This window comes from Sycon ciliatum, chromosome 7 (assembly GCF_964019385.1).
Source record: "Sycon ciliatum chromosome 7, ocSycCili1.1, whole genome shotgun sequence".
NCBI classification, from domain to species: Eukaryota; Metazoa; Porifera; class Calcarea; order Leucosolenida; family Sycettidae; genus Sycon; species Sycon ciliatum.
In genome coordinates, this window is record NC_088649.1 from 32,747,062 (window position 1) to 32,765,191 (window position 18,130).

At 45.2% G+C, this 18,130-nt stretch overlaps 1 protein-coding gene across 1 annotated transcript in view; it reads left to right on the forward strand.

Moving 5' to 3' along the window:
• Window positions 1–18,130, forward strand: part of LOC135821855 (MAM and LDL-receptor class A domain-containing protein 2-like) — a 61,029-nt gene that overhangs the window by 41,481 nt on the left and 1,418 nt on the right. Inside the window, exons 12-18 of the mRNA XM_065334853.1 lie at window positions 1,408–1,676; window positions 4,000–4,072; window positions 6,142–6,318; window positions 8,094–8,270; window positions 10,583–10,753; window positions 13,887–14,015; window positions 17,965–18,130. The exon at window positions 17,965–18,130 is cut by the window's right edge and continues 1,418 nt beyond it. Coding sequence (XP_065190925.1) covers window positions 1,408–1,676; window positions 4,000–4,072; window positions 6,142–6,318; window positions 8,094–8,270; window positions 10,583–10,753; window positions 13,887–14,015; window positions 17,965–18,130 — 1,162 coding nt within the window. The remainder of the gene's footprint in view (window positions 1–1,407; window positions 1,677–3,999; window positions 4,073–6,141; window positions 6,319–8,093; window positions 8,271–10,582; window positions 10,754–13,886; window positions 14,016–17,964) is intronic.

Genomic DNA, 18,130 nt, shown 5'->3' on the forward strand with positions numbered 1-18,130 from the left:
GCAGACCATTACCAGTGCGAGAGGGAAAACTACAAAGGGCTTTGCTTTCTGTCGCATCGTCTCTCTTGCATGCAACTAACGAGAAAACCGTGTACTTACCCTCGCAGTCACACGCGAACTATCAAACACGTCCTGTGCCGCATGCTGATCAGGTAGTGCCATGTATGTGTTGTACAGTGTACTCTCAGTTGACATGCCCCCTTTCGAACCCAGACAATCTTTTCGGGATTGGTCTATTGTATCGCGATGCACCTCAAAATTCCCAGACGAAAACAAACAAAAAATTCAAGACGGGCACTCACCAGTGCCGGGTTGCATCGTTGGAGACTTCGCCAGCTGGTCCTTCGCCTTACGCTTCGACCCCATGCGCTTCACAGATCGGCTGCGCTCCACTTGAAGCGGCATGGCTATGCAGCCCCGTCTTCATATGTCACGACACTAACTAATCTTATGTGAGTATGAAAAGAGAAAGGACCTGACAGAAATGCTCCGGCATTATCTGTTGCTGGGTGTGCATAGCCAGATCGACCAAACAAAACAAGAACAAAGATCTCAGTCAACAACACGGCCAGCTAGTGCATGCTGCATGCATGATGCAGCTAGTCTTCTAGTCGAAAGTAGTCGTAGATATACATGTATCTACACTGACTGTACACTGAGTCCACTGCATGCACGGCCAGCTAGTGCAGGGCGTGCATGCAGATCCCGTGCTGGGTCGCGCGCGCGCGCGCGCGCGCGGGGTGACCTGCGCAGAAGGATGCGCAGAAGGGTGCGCAGAAGGCGAGTTTTTGATTTCTTATCGAGCTACCTTACGTAAAAAAAAAAGAAGAAGAAAACTTCGTAAACTCCACACCGGCAGGTGGGACGCAGCCCTCAATGTAACCCATACACTTCACGTACAAACTATCAGGCAGGGAGCAAAAGGGTCAGAACATACTCACTGGTTTCATACCACAGTAAAACCTGGTTTGAGCCACCACCCCACGGTGCAAGCAAAAGCGGTCGTTTAAGTCAGGTGGTCTTTAGAAACAGGTCCCACAGTGTGTGTCTAGATCTGTGGGTGCATGGAAAAACGGCCGTTAAGAGCACGTGGTCGCTAAACCCAGAGGTCGCTTACACCAGTGCTTTACTGTATTGAAATTAAAATTGATCGAAGAATTAATGTGCAATCACCTTGAATAAGGGTCATGGCAAGGTGACAGGTTTAATTAATTCCTGGTGGTGTGGCATGTTTTTCTCATTTTACTGTTTTCACACCGGCCTTGAAGGGTTTGCGTTTTGGGAGAGACAATCAGCCATATGCTGGTGGCCTATTTTCCTTGCACCTTTTCAATTGTCCGAAAAGATGAGGCTTGAAATCGCCGTTGATACGCCCGTCTGTTTTTTAATATTTCATGTCCCATTCAGAATCTTATGCACGCGCTGACGGTTCTGGGATGTCGCCTGCCAGTCTTAGTTCAAGAGTGCTCGGTAGCCCAAATGGATATGGCTGCACAGTCACATTGTCCTACAGGACACAACCAAGTGACGTAGCGGCCATCAATTTCACAATGCTCGTAGTACCATCCGACCCCAATTACCGGTCGCTGACACAAAGGATATTACATATCGCAAACAAAACAAATTCCTGGAAAAGAGTGACATCACAAGAAATCAATCTGGATGTCGAATACAAAGTGAGTTTTTAAGCAAGCCGTCTTGTATTTTGTTTAGGAATGGGTTTGCTCCCACACTGGAGCTCGCGCTATTCCGCCGCGAGCTCCAGTGTGGGAGCAAACCCATTCCTAAACAAAATCATCGCCGAAGTCGCAACCACTATTTCGTACTGTTCTCTTGTGTTTGCACTTACAATGGCTGCTACCACAAGTCGGTACACCTGATCAATTTGTTGCATTGAAATCAAGACCAGAATGAATACAAAGGCGATTTGTAAAGAGAAAAGGACCTGAAAGTTACTAGTTACGACTATTAATTTAACGTTTAGGCCCTTTTCTCATTACATGATTCTATTGATAAAAAGTAAAAAGGACCAAGGAACTGCAAGTTGCACTATAATGTTCACTAACACCACCAGTTACTAAACAATCAGCTCATGCGATAACATTGCACGACACTGACCGACGGTACTGACGTTCTACAACCAACTGGCTAACTGCTCTAGCACATCTTGGATGCGCACTCCAACAGCTCTCCAACTCGAAATATATAAAAAATAACATAAGGAGGGGAAGGTGAGCCAACCAACATAAGCACGAGCTGAAAGTCTCAGCTGTGAAGGACGTTGGCGGATGTTCATGCATGTCGATGACGATACTGGCAAGGCAATCGGACAATACGGTCAAACCACGATTCAAGGATTCAACAAAAAAAATTGTATTTGACTTTGTGATATCCAACGCTGGCAACTACCGCTGAAATATCCCGAATAAAGTGCCTACCTTTACCGTCCGACCTCAATGTGTTCAGAATTATACCTTGTACAAGGTAATCCCACTGCTTTGCCTAACGTTATCAGCAGTTTAGCTATTAGGCCACACGTTTTTATTTCTATGCTTCTCGTCACCCGCGCGCATACAATTCAGGAGTCTGGAAGGAACAAATAAGAACTGTGCTGAACCAGCACTGACTGAGTCTGTGCATGTGGGGACCAGCCCATGCAACACAGTGCAGTACACTGAATGCAGTTTTTGTTGCGCAATCTAGCTGCACTTGCACAGAACTTCAGAACCTCCTACCTTTCGTAGTTGCCAACTGCGGATGCTATTTTCCATGGTGTATTGGTCGATTTGTAGAGCGCCCCTACATCCTCGACCCTTCAGGCGGGGAGGGGAGGATGGGCGAGTCCTACTTGCCGCATTCAGTGCTACATGAAAAAGTACTCACCCTACGAAAACTGTTTGTGCATCTCGTACACCGACCAAAGGTCAAGAGCCAGGAGTCGTACAGACCCATCAAAAACTCAGGGTTTGTGCTATCCCTGGTCAAGAGGGTGGGCACTGTTGCGTACATTTCCAACGGGGTTGAGCACGCGTCTGCAGTACAGTACGGCATCACAGACTGTAACAGAGTCATACGAGGATGCAATCAATCACGTCCCTGACAAGAATTCAGGGAGGGGCAGATGGAAGAGACGGGGCGCTCTGGCGGGATTTTACGGTATGGCCAATGTTCTAGTACACTTAATTTTTTTATTTTTTGGGCCATTTTTTTCCACGTCTCGCGTACGATTTTAGATTTTCGGGTGACGAGAACCATAGAAATAAAAACGTGTGGTCTTATCTGTTTTATAGATACTAAAAAGTAGCTCAACATCCACTTGCTGGAGGGAAATATGCAAACAGGAAAAGCCTGAAGAAAAAATTGACTAGCACCACCAGGACTCGAACCAGGGACCCTCGCTTGAGGCCAGCGATGCTCTAACCGCTGAGCTATGGTGTAGGTATCATCCCAGCAGAGACCGTTCAGTATTTTCTTCAGGCTTCCTAACTCACTATTTCAGCAGCGATTATGCATTGTTCCTCTTAAATCCATCTCCGTTTCGTACATTCCACTGAAGAGCGGAGCACGAAAATTGTCAATCTGCAAATCTTACATCCGATGTCATGGTGATCAGTAATGTCTGCATCTCTTTATACTAAAGAAAAAAAAATACTATTTATAGCAATAATTGAAGTACTGTCTCCACGTTGATTGTTTAGAAAAAAGTAAAATATTTCGAATTTTCAAAGGTAGGTTCGAAAGCATTCACGCCAATTTTACACGTCCAGCCAAGAAGGCGATTGTCATTATTGTATCGGAGGTTTCCGTTACCTTCTAAACAAGGATAGTACAGAGAAGTTTGATACAATAATTATGTGGCGTGCGTTGTTGAATGGATGGGTAAATTTGCGTGAATCAATGTATTCCTTGTTGTGGACCTGCGTTCGTTTGGAAATTGTTATCAGCCTCCGACCTCTTTTACAATTCGCATTTTCTTTGCCTTTCTACGATCTCCAACAGCTCAATATTCAATACCGAGGTACTTCACTCATCGACATTGATAATATCACAATGAGCGACACCTGCTGCAAACGTATGGATGTAACCGTGTCATGTGTTTAAGAAGATTTTATTTGACCTGGTGTTGCCACATACCTGACCAAGATCTTGTTGTGAATATCTCTTGAAGGACATGATGGGGCTTCAAAGCACCTAAACTTGAACATGCCTACCACACTATTTCCGCAACCTTGGTTCTGTCCTAGATCGTATATAATACATGCATTCATTGTTTCGTCTCATCATTATGGAGCAGCTTATGCGAAGGCTAGCCAAGCTTGCTTAGCGATGCCAACGCGGAAAAGCCTATAATAATAATAATAATAATAATAATACCACACTATTTAGACGAATATAAATGTAGACTACATCTCATCAGAGAGTTCTTCTAGAGAAAGAAACCAAAAACCAAACGACAAGGACAGCAATTGTTTGGGTATAGAAATGAGGAAATATTACTGTATGTGACAGACGTGACATTTTTGTGGGTCGAAAAAGTACGAAGTATGAAAGTAACCATAACACACCGAACTTAGAATTTTAAACATGATCCATAGCACGTACATAGGGAATAGTGCACAACAGTTCGAAGGGAAAAGGCATTGACATGCCCTCCTGAACAAATAACCAGAGAGAGAATTTCCTAGTACGCAATGCCTCTACAAATTGTAAGTGCAACTTGAAACTGGATCAAGCCAAACCTGAAAATACACCGAAATTTGTATAGTATTGTACACTGCATAGGAAACTTAGTGAAGGGCGTTCAGGTTTGCTGTAACTCTAAGTTTCATGCCGCTAGGCAGTCAGTTGTCTGCTGACTGCCTAGCGGCATGAAAATCAGAGTTACAGTACACCTGAACGTCCTCCGCTGAGTCTGCTGTGTCAGTCTTTGACATTGAGCACTCGCTGTAGCTCGGAGATCAACTGACTACTTTACAACTACCGTAATTCGACAAATGATTCTGATTATACGTTGCGTTGAACCGTTCCAGTCTTTGTCGCCACCTCCTATTCTGTAACAGGGGAACCCCCCTGCTTCCTTCAGTCATCGATAGCTCACTTGTTAACCGTTGCTTCATTGATATTAGTAGGATGGTTGGCATACTCATGTGTAAACACAGGCTGGAAAATAGCATATGAAAAATCTCTTTGCTGCAAACATGAATGGCGCTTGAAACCTCCTCCCCCCCCCCCCCCCCCCGTGGTGCAATTCGCTGTTTGTCTTGAATGCACTGCTGACGGAAAGAGCGCTAGATGGTAACGCGTGGGTGTGTTTGGGTGTGTGTGGGGGGGGGGGGGGCGTGCGTGTGTGTATCCCATAATTATGGTGCAGCGGTATGAGCAGCGATTTCCAATCGAGAGGTTGCGGGTTTGATTCTAGACGATTACGGTCACACAGGTCTTTCTTCTATTGCTCAGACTCCTCCTGGCCTTTCTTTCATTCTCCTGGATGGAAAAATATGACCAAGACCAAAAAGTATTGATTCACTGGCCAGAAAAAACCACTTCACAGCTGTGTGGTGTAGAGCAGGCTGATTAGTGGTGGTCAATTCTTCAGTCTTGCAAACGGTTGTATGATGCAATCCCAGCACAAGCTGCTATGGCTTCCGCTGTAGCATCGCAATCATGGGCATCAAAAGGTCAACTGTCTAAAGATGTGTGTGTGTGTGTGTGTGTGTGTGTGTGTGTGTGTGTGTGTGTGTGTGTGTGTGTGTGTGTGTGTGTGTGTGTGTGTGCATGCGTGTGTGTGTACGTGCGTGCGTGTGTATGTGTTTGTGTGTGTTGACTGCCATTGTGTCAGATGGGTTTTCCGCCATTGGCATACAGGTCGAATATCTTTCAACAGTTTCAAAATAGGTAGAAGTAGACCTTCACTCTCTACTTTCCCTACCAGCAGTTGATTCCTTAACCTTCCATAGATTGGTTATCTACCTCCACTGAGAAGCTCTTGATGAGTGAAACAGGTGTCCAGAGGATGTGCAACATCTACCCAAGAACAATTTTCCTTGCTATGGTGTTGTAAATGTAGGTAAAGTGCATAGAGTGGAGTGGTGGAGTGTTTAAAAAAAACTGTGGTGCTCTTTTCTTTTTCTTTCCGTACAGCTCTGTGTCCTTTGCCGGACATTTCACGGGGAGAAGCCATTGGTTCGTCTTTCAGGTCAAACGCAACATACAACAGATACAGCGTAGTGTGTGCTGATAGGTACGCCGTGTCAAATCGTGCGTTTGACTCTGAATGCCGAAATCCTGCAGGCTTTGCAGAACCTCCAACATGCAAAGGTACTGTTGTAGACTGATTGTCTCATTAAAATAGATATGAGAACCCTTGCATAATCCGGCCAGGTTGAGACCTGTTACTATAAATTGCCGCAACTCAGAACCCACCAACATCATTCTTTCTTCCAATCAATCAATGTCATGGAACAGTCACTAACGTGTTACAACCTTTGTTTCATATCAATAAAACCGTTCCGTGACGTGTCGATTCATCCAGTACTGTTGATGGATATCCTGAAACGATTGTTGCCTCATGGCGTGTTTAGAGTGTTTGGAGTGTTTTTTTTTCGTTCAAGGGTCAGTTTTTGTGACTCCCTGTGGGTGAGAAAGTTACCCGTTGGACAGACGTGCCCGGATTAGCAGTGTCCTGATTAGGAGAAATTCACCGTGTGGTGCTATTTCATGTGTCTCAAAACACAGCATTGCAACATACATTGTGAAGAACTTGTGTACCAATTATCCTTCAGGAACAGTCATGAATAATCTTCTGGCTAACTTGCGGTTAAAACCCACCGGCCCGTTGTACTCCTCTTGAAGGCATTGCTGGAAAGGATTGCATAGATATTCACCGTAGTTTTACTGGCCGGCTTCTTGCCAACATTTCCATTGGTGATCTTGGAGCGCGTGATCTTGGAGCTTGGAGAGAGAGTGAGAGAGAGAGAGAGAAAGAGAGGGGAAGAGATACGGAGATACAGAGAGGGAAGCGTTGAGAGTTCGGGCATCAGGGAGATGGATTAGTGATGTGTTATGGGCTCATCAGTGTGTGGTAGGGGTAGCATCAAAGAACACATTGCAATGTAATTTAGCACGGGACATATAAAAAGCAGTTTTATACCGTCAGAAAGTGCAAAAACTAGGCAAGGCTGTTGGCTTGCGTAGCAGAGATGGGTTGAAGCTACTTGGGCAAGTAGGTGTCAGGTCGTCTAATGTCTCTGAACTCTGTCAGTTGTGTGCCTAGTTGTTGCACTTTCTGGATGAATCTAATACTATTATAATTATTGTAGAAAGGAAAAGGACGCGTGGATAAGAGCAAAGAGTAACTCTCCACCAATGCAAACTAGATACTACGATGTATGTTTCCTTTCTACATTTATTATTGGCTCAGCATCCGAGTTTCAAATATTAATTATTAGTAAATGTATGGAATGGCAAGATGCATACCCTGTAGAACAAACGGTACTGAATGCAAAGGCCAAAATAAGTCCGTGATTGCAACTAGTGCAACACTGTCTGTGTGGACCTGGTATAAATAAAAATAATAATAATAAATTTCACGGTTCGCGTGAGACTCGGCTGGAAGCCGAGTTTTCCGCATCCGCCGTGGGAACGCCACCACCCTCTAGGATGAAACCTAGTACACCGTGTAGTATGACATTTCAACAATTTCAACAATTCTCTCAAATTAGGGGCCGTCCAAGGTTACCAATAGTATTTTCAAAACGAAAAGTTTTCGTTTGGGGGTGGGTGGGTTTGAAGGAGTTTCGTTTTGAAAATAATTATTGAATGCCGATGGAGAATGCCCAGTCACTTCTGGGTGTCGAAAATTGACATCAATATTTTATTGGAATTCGTTTTACCTGCAGAAAAGGTAGGTGGGTGAAAAATACTAAAACGTTTCGTTTTGCAAAAACTATCGGTAACCCCGGACGGCCCCTTACTCAATCCACAAACAGAACTGTTTCATCGTGTGTAGACTCGTTGGCTTGCATATCACGCTATCCACTTAATACCCTCCAACTAATTTAATTTTAATTTTCTTTCCTGTCATCTGTATGCAGCCCTTTGTCCCCTACCAGATATACAAAATGGAAAAGCAATTGGCTTGTCTCTCACGTCGAATGAAGCATTCCACAAGTTTAGTGTAGAATGTGATGTCGGATACATCTTGGCCAACGATACCTATGACTCTCTTTGCCGGACTCCTGCCGGCTTTGCTGAGCCTCCTCCTTGCAAAGGTACCGTTCTTAAACCATGGATATAATTCAGCGCTGTGCAGTTTTCAGCATTTAAATTAGATGGCCCCAAATCATTGCCTCCAGACTACAATCAAGGTCTGAAGGAGTAATCTATTAGACTCGTATGAAATTTCTGAAGCACCTCTCGTGCAGCTTCACTATTATTATAATGTATTTCACGTTTGAAGACAACTCGGCCCCACTCAAGAAAGCACTGCATTTGTTATGCGCAATCTGGTAGTTTTTCCCCGTTTCGGTATCTGTGACCATCGTCTTCATCCCTGGCGCATGTCACAGAGATTGAAATTTTAAAACAAAAACACTACCGGATTGTGTGTGACAAAATCAAGTGCTGATTGTTAAGTAACTGGTGGTGTTAGTGGACATTTAGCGTAACCTGTATCTCCTTGGTCCTTTTTTCATTACTATAAATATATTGTGAAGAAGAGGTTGGTGCGACTTCGGCGATGCTTGGGGAATTGAGTCGGTTGCTCCCTACATGGGAGCGCGAAGAATTCCTGCGGACTTGAATTCTCACTTGACTGACTCATGACTGCCATCCAGAGCACACAAGAAGTCCATCGAACCTTCCAATCGGCAAACCTGCAAGAAAGCACCACTCCCATGCAGAGTGGACGATTCGATGGACTTCTCATGTGCTCTGGATGGCAGTCGTGAATCAGTCAAGTGAGGATTCAAGTCCGCAGGAAAACCGCCAGCTCCCATGTAGGGAGCAACACACATTTCCACTATAAATAATTATTGGGACTATTGGGAGAGGGTTTTTAACTTTTTTTTCATGAATGACCATAACGTGAGTAATGAAGTTCATCTTCTTTCCTGGGTTGCTAGCATCTTTGTCACCAAAGAAGCTGTGATTAATTGTTCAGATTCAGATTAGATATGAACATGTAGGCGGCTAGATTGGAGTTAGTGAATTCTTGATTTCATCATTGCCGAATGATTCAATGTCCACAGTACAACTTGCTTGAGAAGCAGTAAAATCACCTCGACTGGGTTTTTTATGGGGAGGGGCAAGAGTACATAAACCAGAGTGTGCAACTGTGCATATCAGATCTGAAACAGCGCAGTTTGTGCACTACGTCACCCTGATGAGGTCAGCCAAGCCGCGACTTGCGTACAGCTCAAATTTTCATGTTTCATAGCCCGGAAATCAGCCAAGTTTGCTTGATTTTAGACGTCCTGTTTCAGGATTTCGGTGTTTTGTGTGACTGTGTACGCTGCGTACATCCACCGACGAGTAAAGTCACCAGGCTATCCGTATCAAAAAACGGAAATCAGGACAAACTCAGTGACCTGCACCACCGCGACTGGTTACGCAACTTTTCACCGTACCTGTGGCTTACCATGCCGTCAGAAATGACGTACTGCACGAATTACGCTCCCACAGGAACCATCCCGAGTTCCACACTCTGGTTTATGTACTCTTTGGGGGGGGGGGGGGTAGGCAATATGCGCTTCAGATCTTTGGCAGAGGATCCACCACAGCCATGCATCATAGTCCTAGTGATGAGTAACATTGGCAAAGTGCACGTTCATATCAACTCTCGTAAGCCTGACATTGCCAGCTCCAGGTGTGCTTATGTTGCCTAAACCCTCAATGGCGAGTCAGTTATCGTGACCGTTCTCGAGAGAATGCACGATGGCCGCTAACACCCGGTCAACCCAGCAGTAGATGCAGCTCCCAATGGTGGTGGTGAGGGGATCAGTTTCCCCACCATCTGCACAATTGCCGATACCCCATAGCTGCATCCATGAATCTTGTGCCTGGCTGTGGCCACAAGTTCCCAGTTAACAGTGAGTAATAGCAAGCCAAAAAAACTCCCAGGCAGGACCGGAAACAGGTACCTCTCGTGACTAACTCCAACCGCAGATGCAGGGCCTTGCGGTGGTCATAGACAAGAAAATTATATGGAATACATGTGTCCACTCATCCATACCATTTGTTAGATACCTCCTCCTGTACAATCTACAACCTGTCCCAAGCTGGCCTGCATGCTGTGCTTACCCTCGTACCCACCTTTCGTTCTGTTGGTCTGGGTAGCTACTTGCACGCCCATATTTGCCATAGCCACCCAGGCCCTTTATCTTGCATTCTCTCCGACTCGATCTGTCTCTCTCTTCCATAATGTAGTATTTTAGTTCGCCTTTGTCTCCGTCTCCTCGTCTCCCATAATAAATGCCGTTCCACCTGCCCGTGCTCGTTGTCCATTGTGCCTGGGAGTGAGATCCCTTTTCGTTACTCAACACATTGAAGCCTTAGTTGTGATCTCTTTCTGTCAACCCTGCAGCCCTGTGTTCACTACCGGAAGTACGCCACGCCACAGTGAAGGGTCTGCTACCAGGAAAAGATGGAAAATTCAACCAGTACAGCATAACTTGTGTGGGTGGCTACACTCTACTGAATGCCACGTTTGCTTCTGAATGTCTGGATCCAGCAGGATTTCCGTCACCTCCTAAGTGTACGTACATTTGGATGTGTGCAATCTACTTGCATGGCTCTCTTCTAGAACTAATAGAAACAGAATTCTATTGTTTTCTCTTCTGTTCATCGTGCAATATTAATACCTATGATGACATTATGTGTTAGCAGGAATTAGGACCATTCTTATTATACTTCCTATTATTGATTGTAGTAGTGGTGACTTTTACGACAATTTAGGTACTGTAAAAGCCATTATTCTAACGAGGCACATATATAACGATTTCCCAAAATTGACTAGTTTACGTGTACCAAAGGTGACGATTCTCACTCATTCTCAACGCTCAATAGGACAGCATAATGTATCGATTTCTGTATAACGATTTCTATTTTAACGACAGATTTCTCTTCGTTAATTCGTTAGAGTTAGCACTTCGTTATATAATGTACATGGCTTTTACGTATAGAATAAACACCGATGTCGTAGTGTTTATGGGAATATAAACACTGCTATAAAAACCGAGGCGTAGCCGAGGTTTTTATAGACAGCGTTTATATTCCCATAAACACAAGACAGAGGTGTTTATTCTATTTATACCTAGCTTCGTTTTTGGCTTGAAATACTGGTCCGAAATAGCTATTTTAGTATCCCAGTATACTACAGTATACTATTATGTGTTGGTAGCATTGCGTGTCCCAGACCTAAGACCTATCTTTCAACCAACATCTGCATCAACACCCTGGTGGCTGGGTGGTCAAGATAGGTGCTTGGGAATCTTATGGTTACAGGTTCGATTCCTGCTGAAACTTCTTTCTTCTCTTCAATTTTTTCTTTTTCAATTGGAGAGAAAATTTCTAAGTCCCTTGAAAGTTGAAAAGTTACAACCTCTAAGTGGGTAATATAGCAAAGTATATACCCCAAGTTAAAGTGGTGAATATGGAGATATATTCACCAGTTATAGATCACAGGAATTAGTGGGGGTTAATATGAGCTGGGTATAAAGTAGCGTCATAGATAAAATTACAGTACGCAATGCCAAGCACATGTTTGTGACGTTATTATAACGAGTACTTCCTCTCTGGTGTCCATGTTATTGGGACAATTTCCGTTCGGGTTTAGTTTTTTAAAATAATCTGGATATGGTCGCTTACAACCTTCAGCTACTGGGGTGGGCTTGGTAGAGGAGCAATGAACACACGAAACCACAGTCTCCACTAGTAGCACAATCTATAATAGTAGTCCTGGTAGAGCTATCACTTACAAAAATGTAAGAACTCTGGGCTCTTACTAAGGAAGATACAGTACATGTACAGGTATTATAAGGTATGCAGACATAGTGCCATATGCATCATTACCAGCACGAGAAACCCAAATCAAACTCCAGATATCAACATGAACAAGGGACTTCCCCAGAAACCCCTATCAAACTCCAGATATCAACATGAACAAGGGACTTCCCTAGAAACCCCTATCAAACTCCAGACATCAACACCAGCATGGGACTTCCCCAGAAACCCCTATCAAACTCCAGACGTCAATATGAACAAGGGACTTCCCCAGAAACCCCTAACAAACTCAACACGTCAATATGAACAAGGTACTTCCCCAGAAACACCTATCAAACTCCAGACATCAACACCAGCGAGGGACCTCCCTGGAGTTGGAGAATAGGCACCGAGGTCCTCTACCTAATCACAACGCTGTTGCCTCCAAACCAGGAATATGAGGCATCGATTTTCGAAAGTCCTTGATCTAGCAGGGTTGGTCGCAATCCTGGCCAAATATCAGATCTAAATTTTGCCATGAGAAGTGAGTGAAACTCCTTCACTCTTCGGTGCTTTGATTTTGATTTTGAATGGCATGCTGTTCCTCACAACATTTTCGGTAGCAACATGGGAATCTGGTGTATCCTTTCTCGTTGTTTCTTTTCCTGACTATTTCCGTCAGTTTTGAGTCTCACCAGTGTCCCTGCGCGACCACGCTTCCTTTCTGCTTGCATGTATCTTAATTCTACTGTTGGCTGTGATGTGCTTGCCTTCACGATGTGAAATCCGCATTGGGGTTGTACACTCTGCGTTTTCCCTAGCTACTGCGTTTGTCGGCGCGATGCTGTTTTTCCCGGCTGACTCGGTCCAGGGAAATTAATCTGACGGTACCACTTGATACTGAATCATGGCCTATTTCTGGTATCAGCATGCACACCTCTTTTTTTTCATTTGAGACATTTTGTTCTCAGTCCTTGCTTCCATACCTCACGTTATCCAGTTCACGTCTGGTTGCCGCCAACTGCTCTTCATTTTGGGTGCTGTTGCTATTGCTGTCTATGTTCCTGCGTCTGCCAGTATTTGGAGGGACAATTTGTTTACAGTGGTGATACTTGTAGCCATTCAACTACCGCCCATTCATCTCGTTGGCTGTAAAATCTGGGTTTAGGATTTCCTTTTTCCTGTATTATCGAAATGTCATATCTTTGTATATTATTTTAGCAAAACCTGGCTGAATTTCGATACCCATTCATTGGACCTTTCCAATTTCCAATGTCAGGAGTAAACATTTCAGCGAGTCGATCTCAAATTTATCTCAGGGTCATGGCTTCGTGCTCCAGGTTGGGTGCCAAAATGCTGTCCGGGATTGTGACGAACTAGTGTTCCCTTCGCCACCACCCTGCTAGCACACAAACACCTCGGAACACGAGAGTATAATAATTCCAGTAGCGACTTTCAACAGACAACCGCACGAATGACACAGAGACAAGACCTTTGCGCCGAAGTAACATAATGTTTTCGCGAAACTGCATCCCCTTGTTCAGAAGTTGTTTCTGCACTTTATTACGTACATTTGCGACACTTATCTTCAGCCTCTATCTCATTTGTTGTAGTACCCACTTCGAAGTACACATAAGCGCTAGCTGTCACACTTTCTTGGATTTGTGTAACCTCTGTGCATTCATTTGATCTCTTCGGATCTCGTATTTCCGCGTAGGATCGGAGCTATAAAAAGAATTCTGCATACAAACATAGTGAAACCTCTACGAAGTTGTCATGTTGCGGGGTGATGTCTGCGGCATTCACATTAATCACGTTTTTTACGAAATTCTATATCCTGCCAAAATGTGTTCCATTCTCACTCTCTATTTAACTGCGATGTTCTGTTTCATTGTTTTTGTCCCCAGGTGATGAGGTAGGCAAAGCCGCGATAGCCGGTACGGTAGTGGGTTCTCTGTTTGCAGTCGCCGTGGTAGTCGGTGTGCTGGTATTGGTCTATCTACAACGTGTGGGAAAGATAAGCCTTAACTCTGCAGGTGAGTTTGGCTTTTCGTATTATATCCTTGTTGTGTTCACTTAGCCTGTCGGGCAAACTTTCACACCAAGGTTCAATTCGAGTTCCACTCGAGTGACAGAAATCCCGCTCAAACAGGCTGTAAGTTGTAACCTGCCGGGACGGTGACCAGGTGACCTGTGTACGCATAAGCATGTGACCGGTGTATGCATGACCAGGTGACTTGTGTATGCATGAGCATGTGACCGGTGTATGCATGACCAGTTGACTTGTGCATGCATGAGCATGTGACCGATTATTCGACCATGTTCGATTGGAAATACGGGCCGAACGCTGCACGCAGCATTCTCGGACCAAAAGCAGTCGACTCAGCGGCCGATCATCCATGCTTGCGCATCGGAGCTTCAAGCTTCGATATAACAGTGTGTTGCCTATGATGTCATAAATATCCAACCGGAACTTCACAGCATGAAAACATAAAATCACGCAACCACATCACTACAGTTGCCTTTTTTATTTCCGCTCGACGCGAAGTGATTTAGAAAATCTGAGCTCTTCTTTTCGCAATTAGAGATGGATGAAAGCTCAATCCGGCAAACTGTTTCATCAGAGGTTATGGATCTCCTTGCTCCGATCAATGATCGTCTACGTGCTTTGGAAGTCACAGCGGAATGTAGAAGGGATCTGGCCAGGGGCCAGTCCTCGCAGTCCAATGGATCGGAGCCAAAACTTTCCAGGTTGAGTGCAGGCACTCAACCCCGGGAAATCGCCAGTGCCTTGGGCATGCCCAAGTCTGGTTTGTCAGGTGGAAGTTTGTTGCTTCCACCTAGCTCCTCGAGTGGGCAGGCCTGCTCGAGTGATGCTGATTTGAACGACACCACGAGTGGGCAGGTACCCTCGTGTGTGGACGTGAGCACGGACGACCCGGAGCATGCTCTGTTGTCCTCAGATATAAAAAAAAAAACAGTTCCTTCAGACTCGCTTCAGGAAGCCCTTGAAGGGCAAGGTGCGCAGGGACCTAGTAGAGCAGTTTTCCCGACCAGAGGTGGACGTGGCGGTCACACCTAAGCTAGACCATGAAGTGCTGAATTTACCTGGTGTAAGGCAGTCATTCAAGAGGTCGCGAGACAACATGTTGTACTCGCTACAGAGTAGCGTATTGGATTGTTTGGGTCCTCTCTCTGCCCTGACGATGGAGGCCAAGGCAGCACAGGACGCTGGTGCAGGCCTGGACCCGCAAGCTGTATTGGACATGGTGCCGGCTGGCTTGTCTTTGCTGGGCAATGCCAACAGTAAACTCTCGGTGTTGAGGTGCCAGGAGTTCCTAGAGCATCTTGATAAGAGCCTGGTACCCATGGCGGAGGAGCCATTTGATAAAGTGGGCACGGCCCTGTTCGGCCCGGAACTATTGGAGCACATCCAGTCCAAGACAGAGTCCCAGGAGGCGCTGGGCTCGGTTGTGAAACAATACAAGGACGCTCGAGCTGCTCCGCAGTCGAACGACAGCAAGTCTGGCTCTGGAGGGGCGTCAGCGGGTGAACGCCAGTTTTTCCGAGGTACTGGGGTCAGCAGGTACGGCGGTGGCTCCCGGTATGAGCTTTACACCAGCCCGTACAACCAGACTCAATATAGCCGATCCGGTCGTGGCTATGCCGGATTGAGGAGGAAGGGAGCATCTCAGCTTCCTCGGACCAAGACCATTGGATTCAGCGCCCTGAGGAATACAACTGGTGAAAATTTGATTGTAGGCTGAACTTCCCTTTTAGCTGCTGGAAAAGAAAGAAAATAACAATAAAAAACACAAAAACAAGAATGCAGTTTGCGTACAGAAGCCAATGTTGCTACTTCCATTTCTGTCCTGTGCTTGGGCGATAGATTGGAGGGCGGATAAGTCAAGTCAGTTTAAAAATTTATGGACTCCAAAGGGTTAACATTGATACTGAATGAACATCAATTGCATTTGCAGCATCAGTTGAGATGCTTTGTACGGAGATCGTTAGTTGAGAACTTGAGATATACTTAGGCCAAAACAAAAAATAGGCTTGTTTCCGGTCGGCAACCCCTCAAAAAGGAGACTCGGTCGGCCGGAATGAAACTTTTTTGGATACTTTTTTTGGTTCCTGGTATTGATGGACAAGAGCACCTACACATGTACATTGTACATATATCATGGCAAGGATCAATATCAAAGTTGACTGACTCACTGTTCTTGTACAGCATGTGGTGTATTCCTGTTTTCGTACATCCTGAGAAATCAAGCAAACAGTTCGAGTCCTTCCAGCTCCGTTATTCTAGCTCGTATCGACCCCGGAGGTTTTCGAGCCGACAACTGAGAATCTCTGCTACCTTGTGGGTGTTTCGATTGTGGAATTCGGTTGAGATTTGACTGAGTTATGACTCGTTGAGTGCACTTGCACACATGGCATTGCCGCCGTTTGTATACATTTGGGACCAAAAAAAGTTTCAGAATTTGGGAAAAAGTGGCCCGGTCGGGCGACCGGAAACAAGGTCATTATTTGTTTTGGCCTTATACCATAAAGTCAACGATAAAAGCCGGGCTTATAAGCATAATATTATAAGCCGCTTTCTGCATCAGGATTTAATGCAAACCAGGCTGGTATGTAAACCATGCTTATAATTATGCACCGCTGATATTTTTGCCAGGCTTGTGTGCACATAGAAGCCAGGCTTCTACGCGCGACACGCGTAGATCTATCACTGACTACCGGTATGGCAGTTTTGCTATGCACCGTACATAGCGCATGCACTCTTGACCTGCCCGCTCCGCGCTTGCATAGAAGCCAGGTTTCTACGCGCGAAAGGCTTGGGGCATGTTCGATTGTACGAATCCATCAGCCCCGGACCCGGATTCGCCAAATTTGTGCATGTTCGATTGTACGAATCCGGATCACGAGAGCACGGATTCGGATCCAGTCAACCCACCTCCCAGAGACGGATTCGACGGATTCATTTCGATAGTACGACTCGTCTCTACTCAAAACTCGCAATATGCGTACACTAGGTCAAGAGTTTACCACAACGCGTACAGATACTACGGGATAAGCTGTAGCAACGCGGTTGCTAAGGCCTTGAAACGGATTATCGGTTGTGCACATTCGATTGTATCCGTCCGATCAAAGTGATCTGGTCGGCGGGGATCGGGATCCAGTTTCTACAATCGAATGCAGCCTTATATGCATTTGACCCGTTTAATTTTCAGGCTTCTATCCGCGATGTGCTTGTATGCAAACCCGGCTTTTATCCGCGACTTTACGGTATATATGATGTACGATTTTTCTTTCGAATGTATGCCACGCACGAGCTATTGTGTTATGTACAGTGCTTTACACCTCTGATGAGCCTTTTTATTATTTTGCAACTTTTTTATTTTTCCACCTCTCGCATATGATCCTGGAAGTTGAACTGACGTGAAACACAGATATAAAAAATGATGGCCTAAATAGAAGGATCAGTCGGGGAAAAATTAATCCCTTTCTTTCACCTCTGGTAGTATGTTTCGGAAACTGACCATGGTCGGTCCCGGGGAGGGGGGGGGGGCGGGGACTCGAGTTCTATGGGCACAATACTGTCCGGCCAGGCTAGTATTTCACGAATTTTTGACAACGGTCTAGACTGGGGTTTTTTGCGAATAAGAACGGAAACCATAATGTTCACTCAGACGTATTACACCGCATAAATGTACATGTAAGACTGTACCATCGAACAAGAACGAAACTGCTGTGTTCCCTAAAAATCAGAACGGGCTAGGCTAGAACGCATATACATGTAAAATGTATACAGTTTTCAGTAGAAATTGTTCTTGTTTTTTCCTTGGCTTTTGTTTTTTTTTTGGCCCGCCCGCATACCTTTTGTTAAAATTTGCCGACGAGAAACATAGAAAAAACAAAGTGTGGCCTTACATACAGTATTGGATTGTTGCTGGCTTTGCTTTCCTCCTGGTGTTGCTTCAGATGTTGAACAGAGATTCATTATGTTAAGGACGTCAGCTACATCGGTTCTGTCTAAGATTGAGAGGGCCATTCCCACGGCTAAACCACAGGCAGAGGAATCGAACAAGCCTACACAGGATTGTGAAAAGGGAGATTGCGGCGCAGAGACAGCTGGGCATGAACAGCC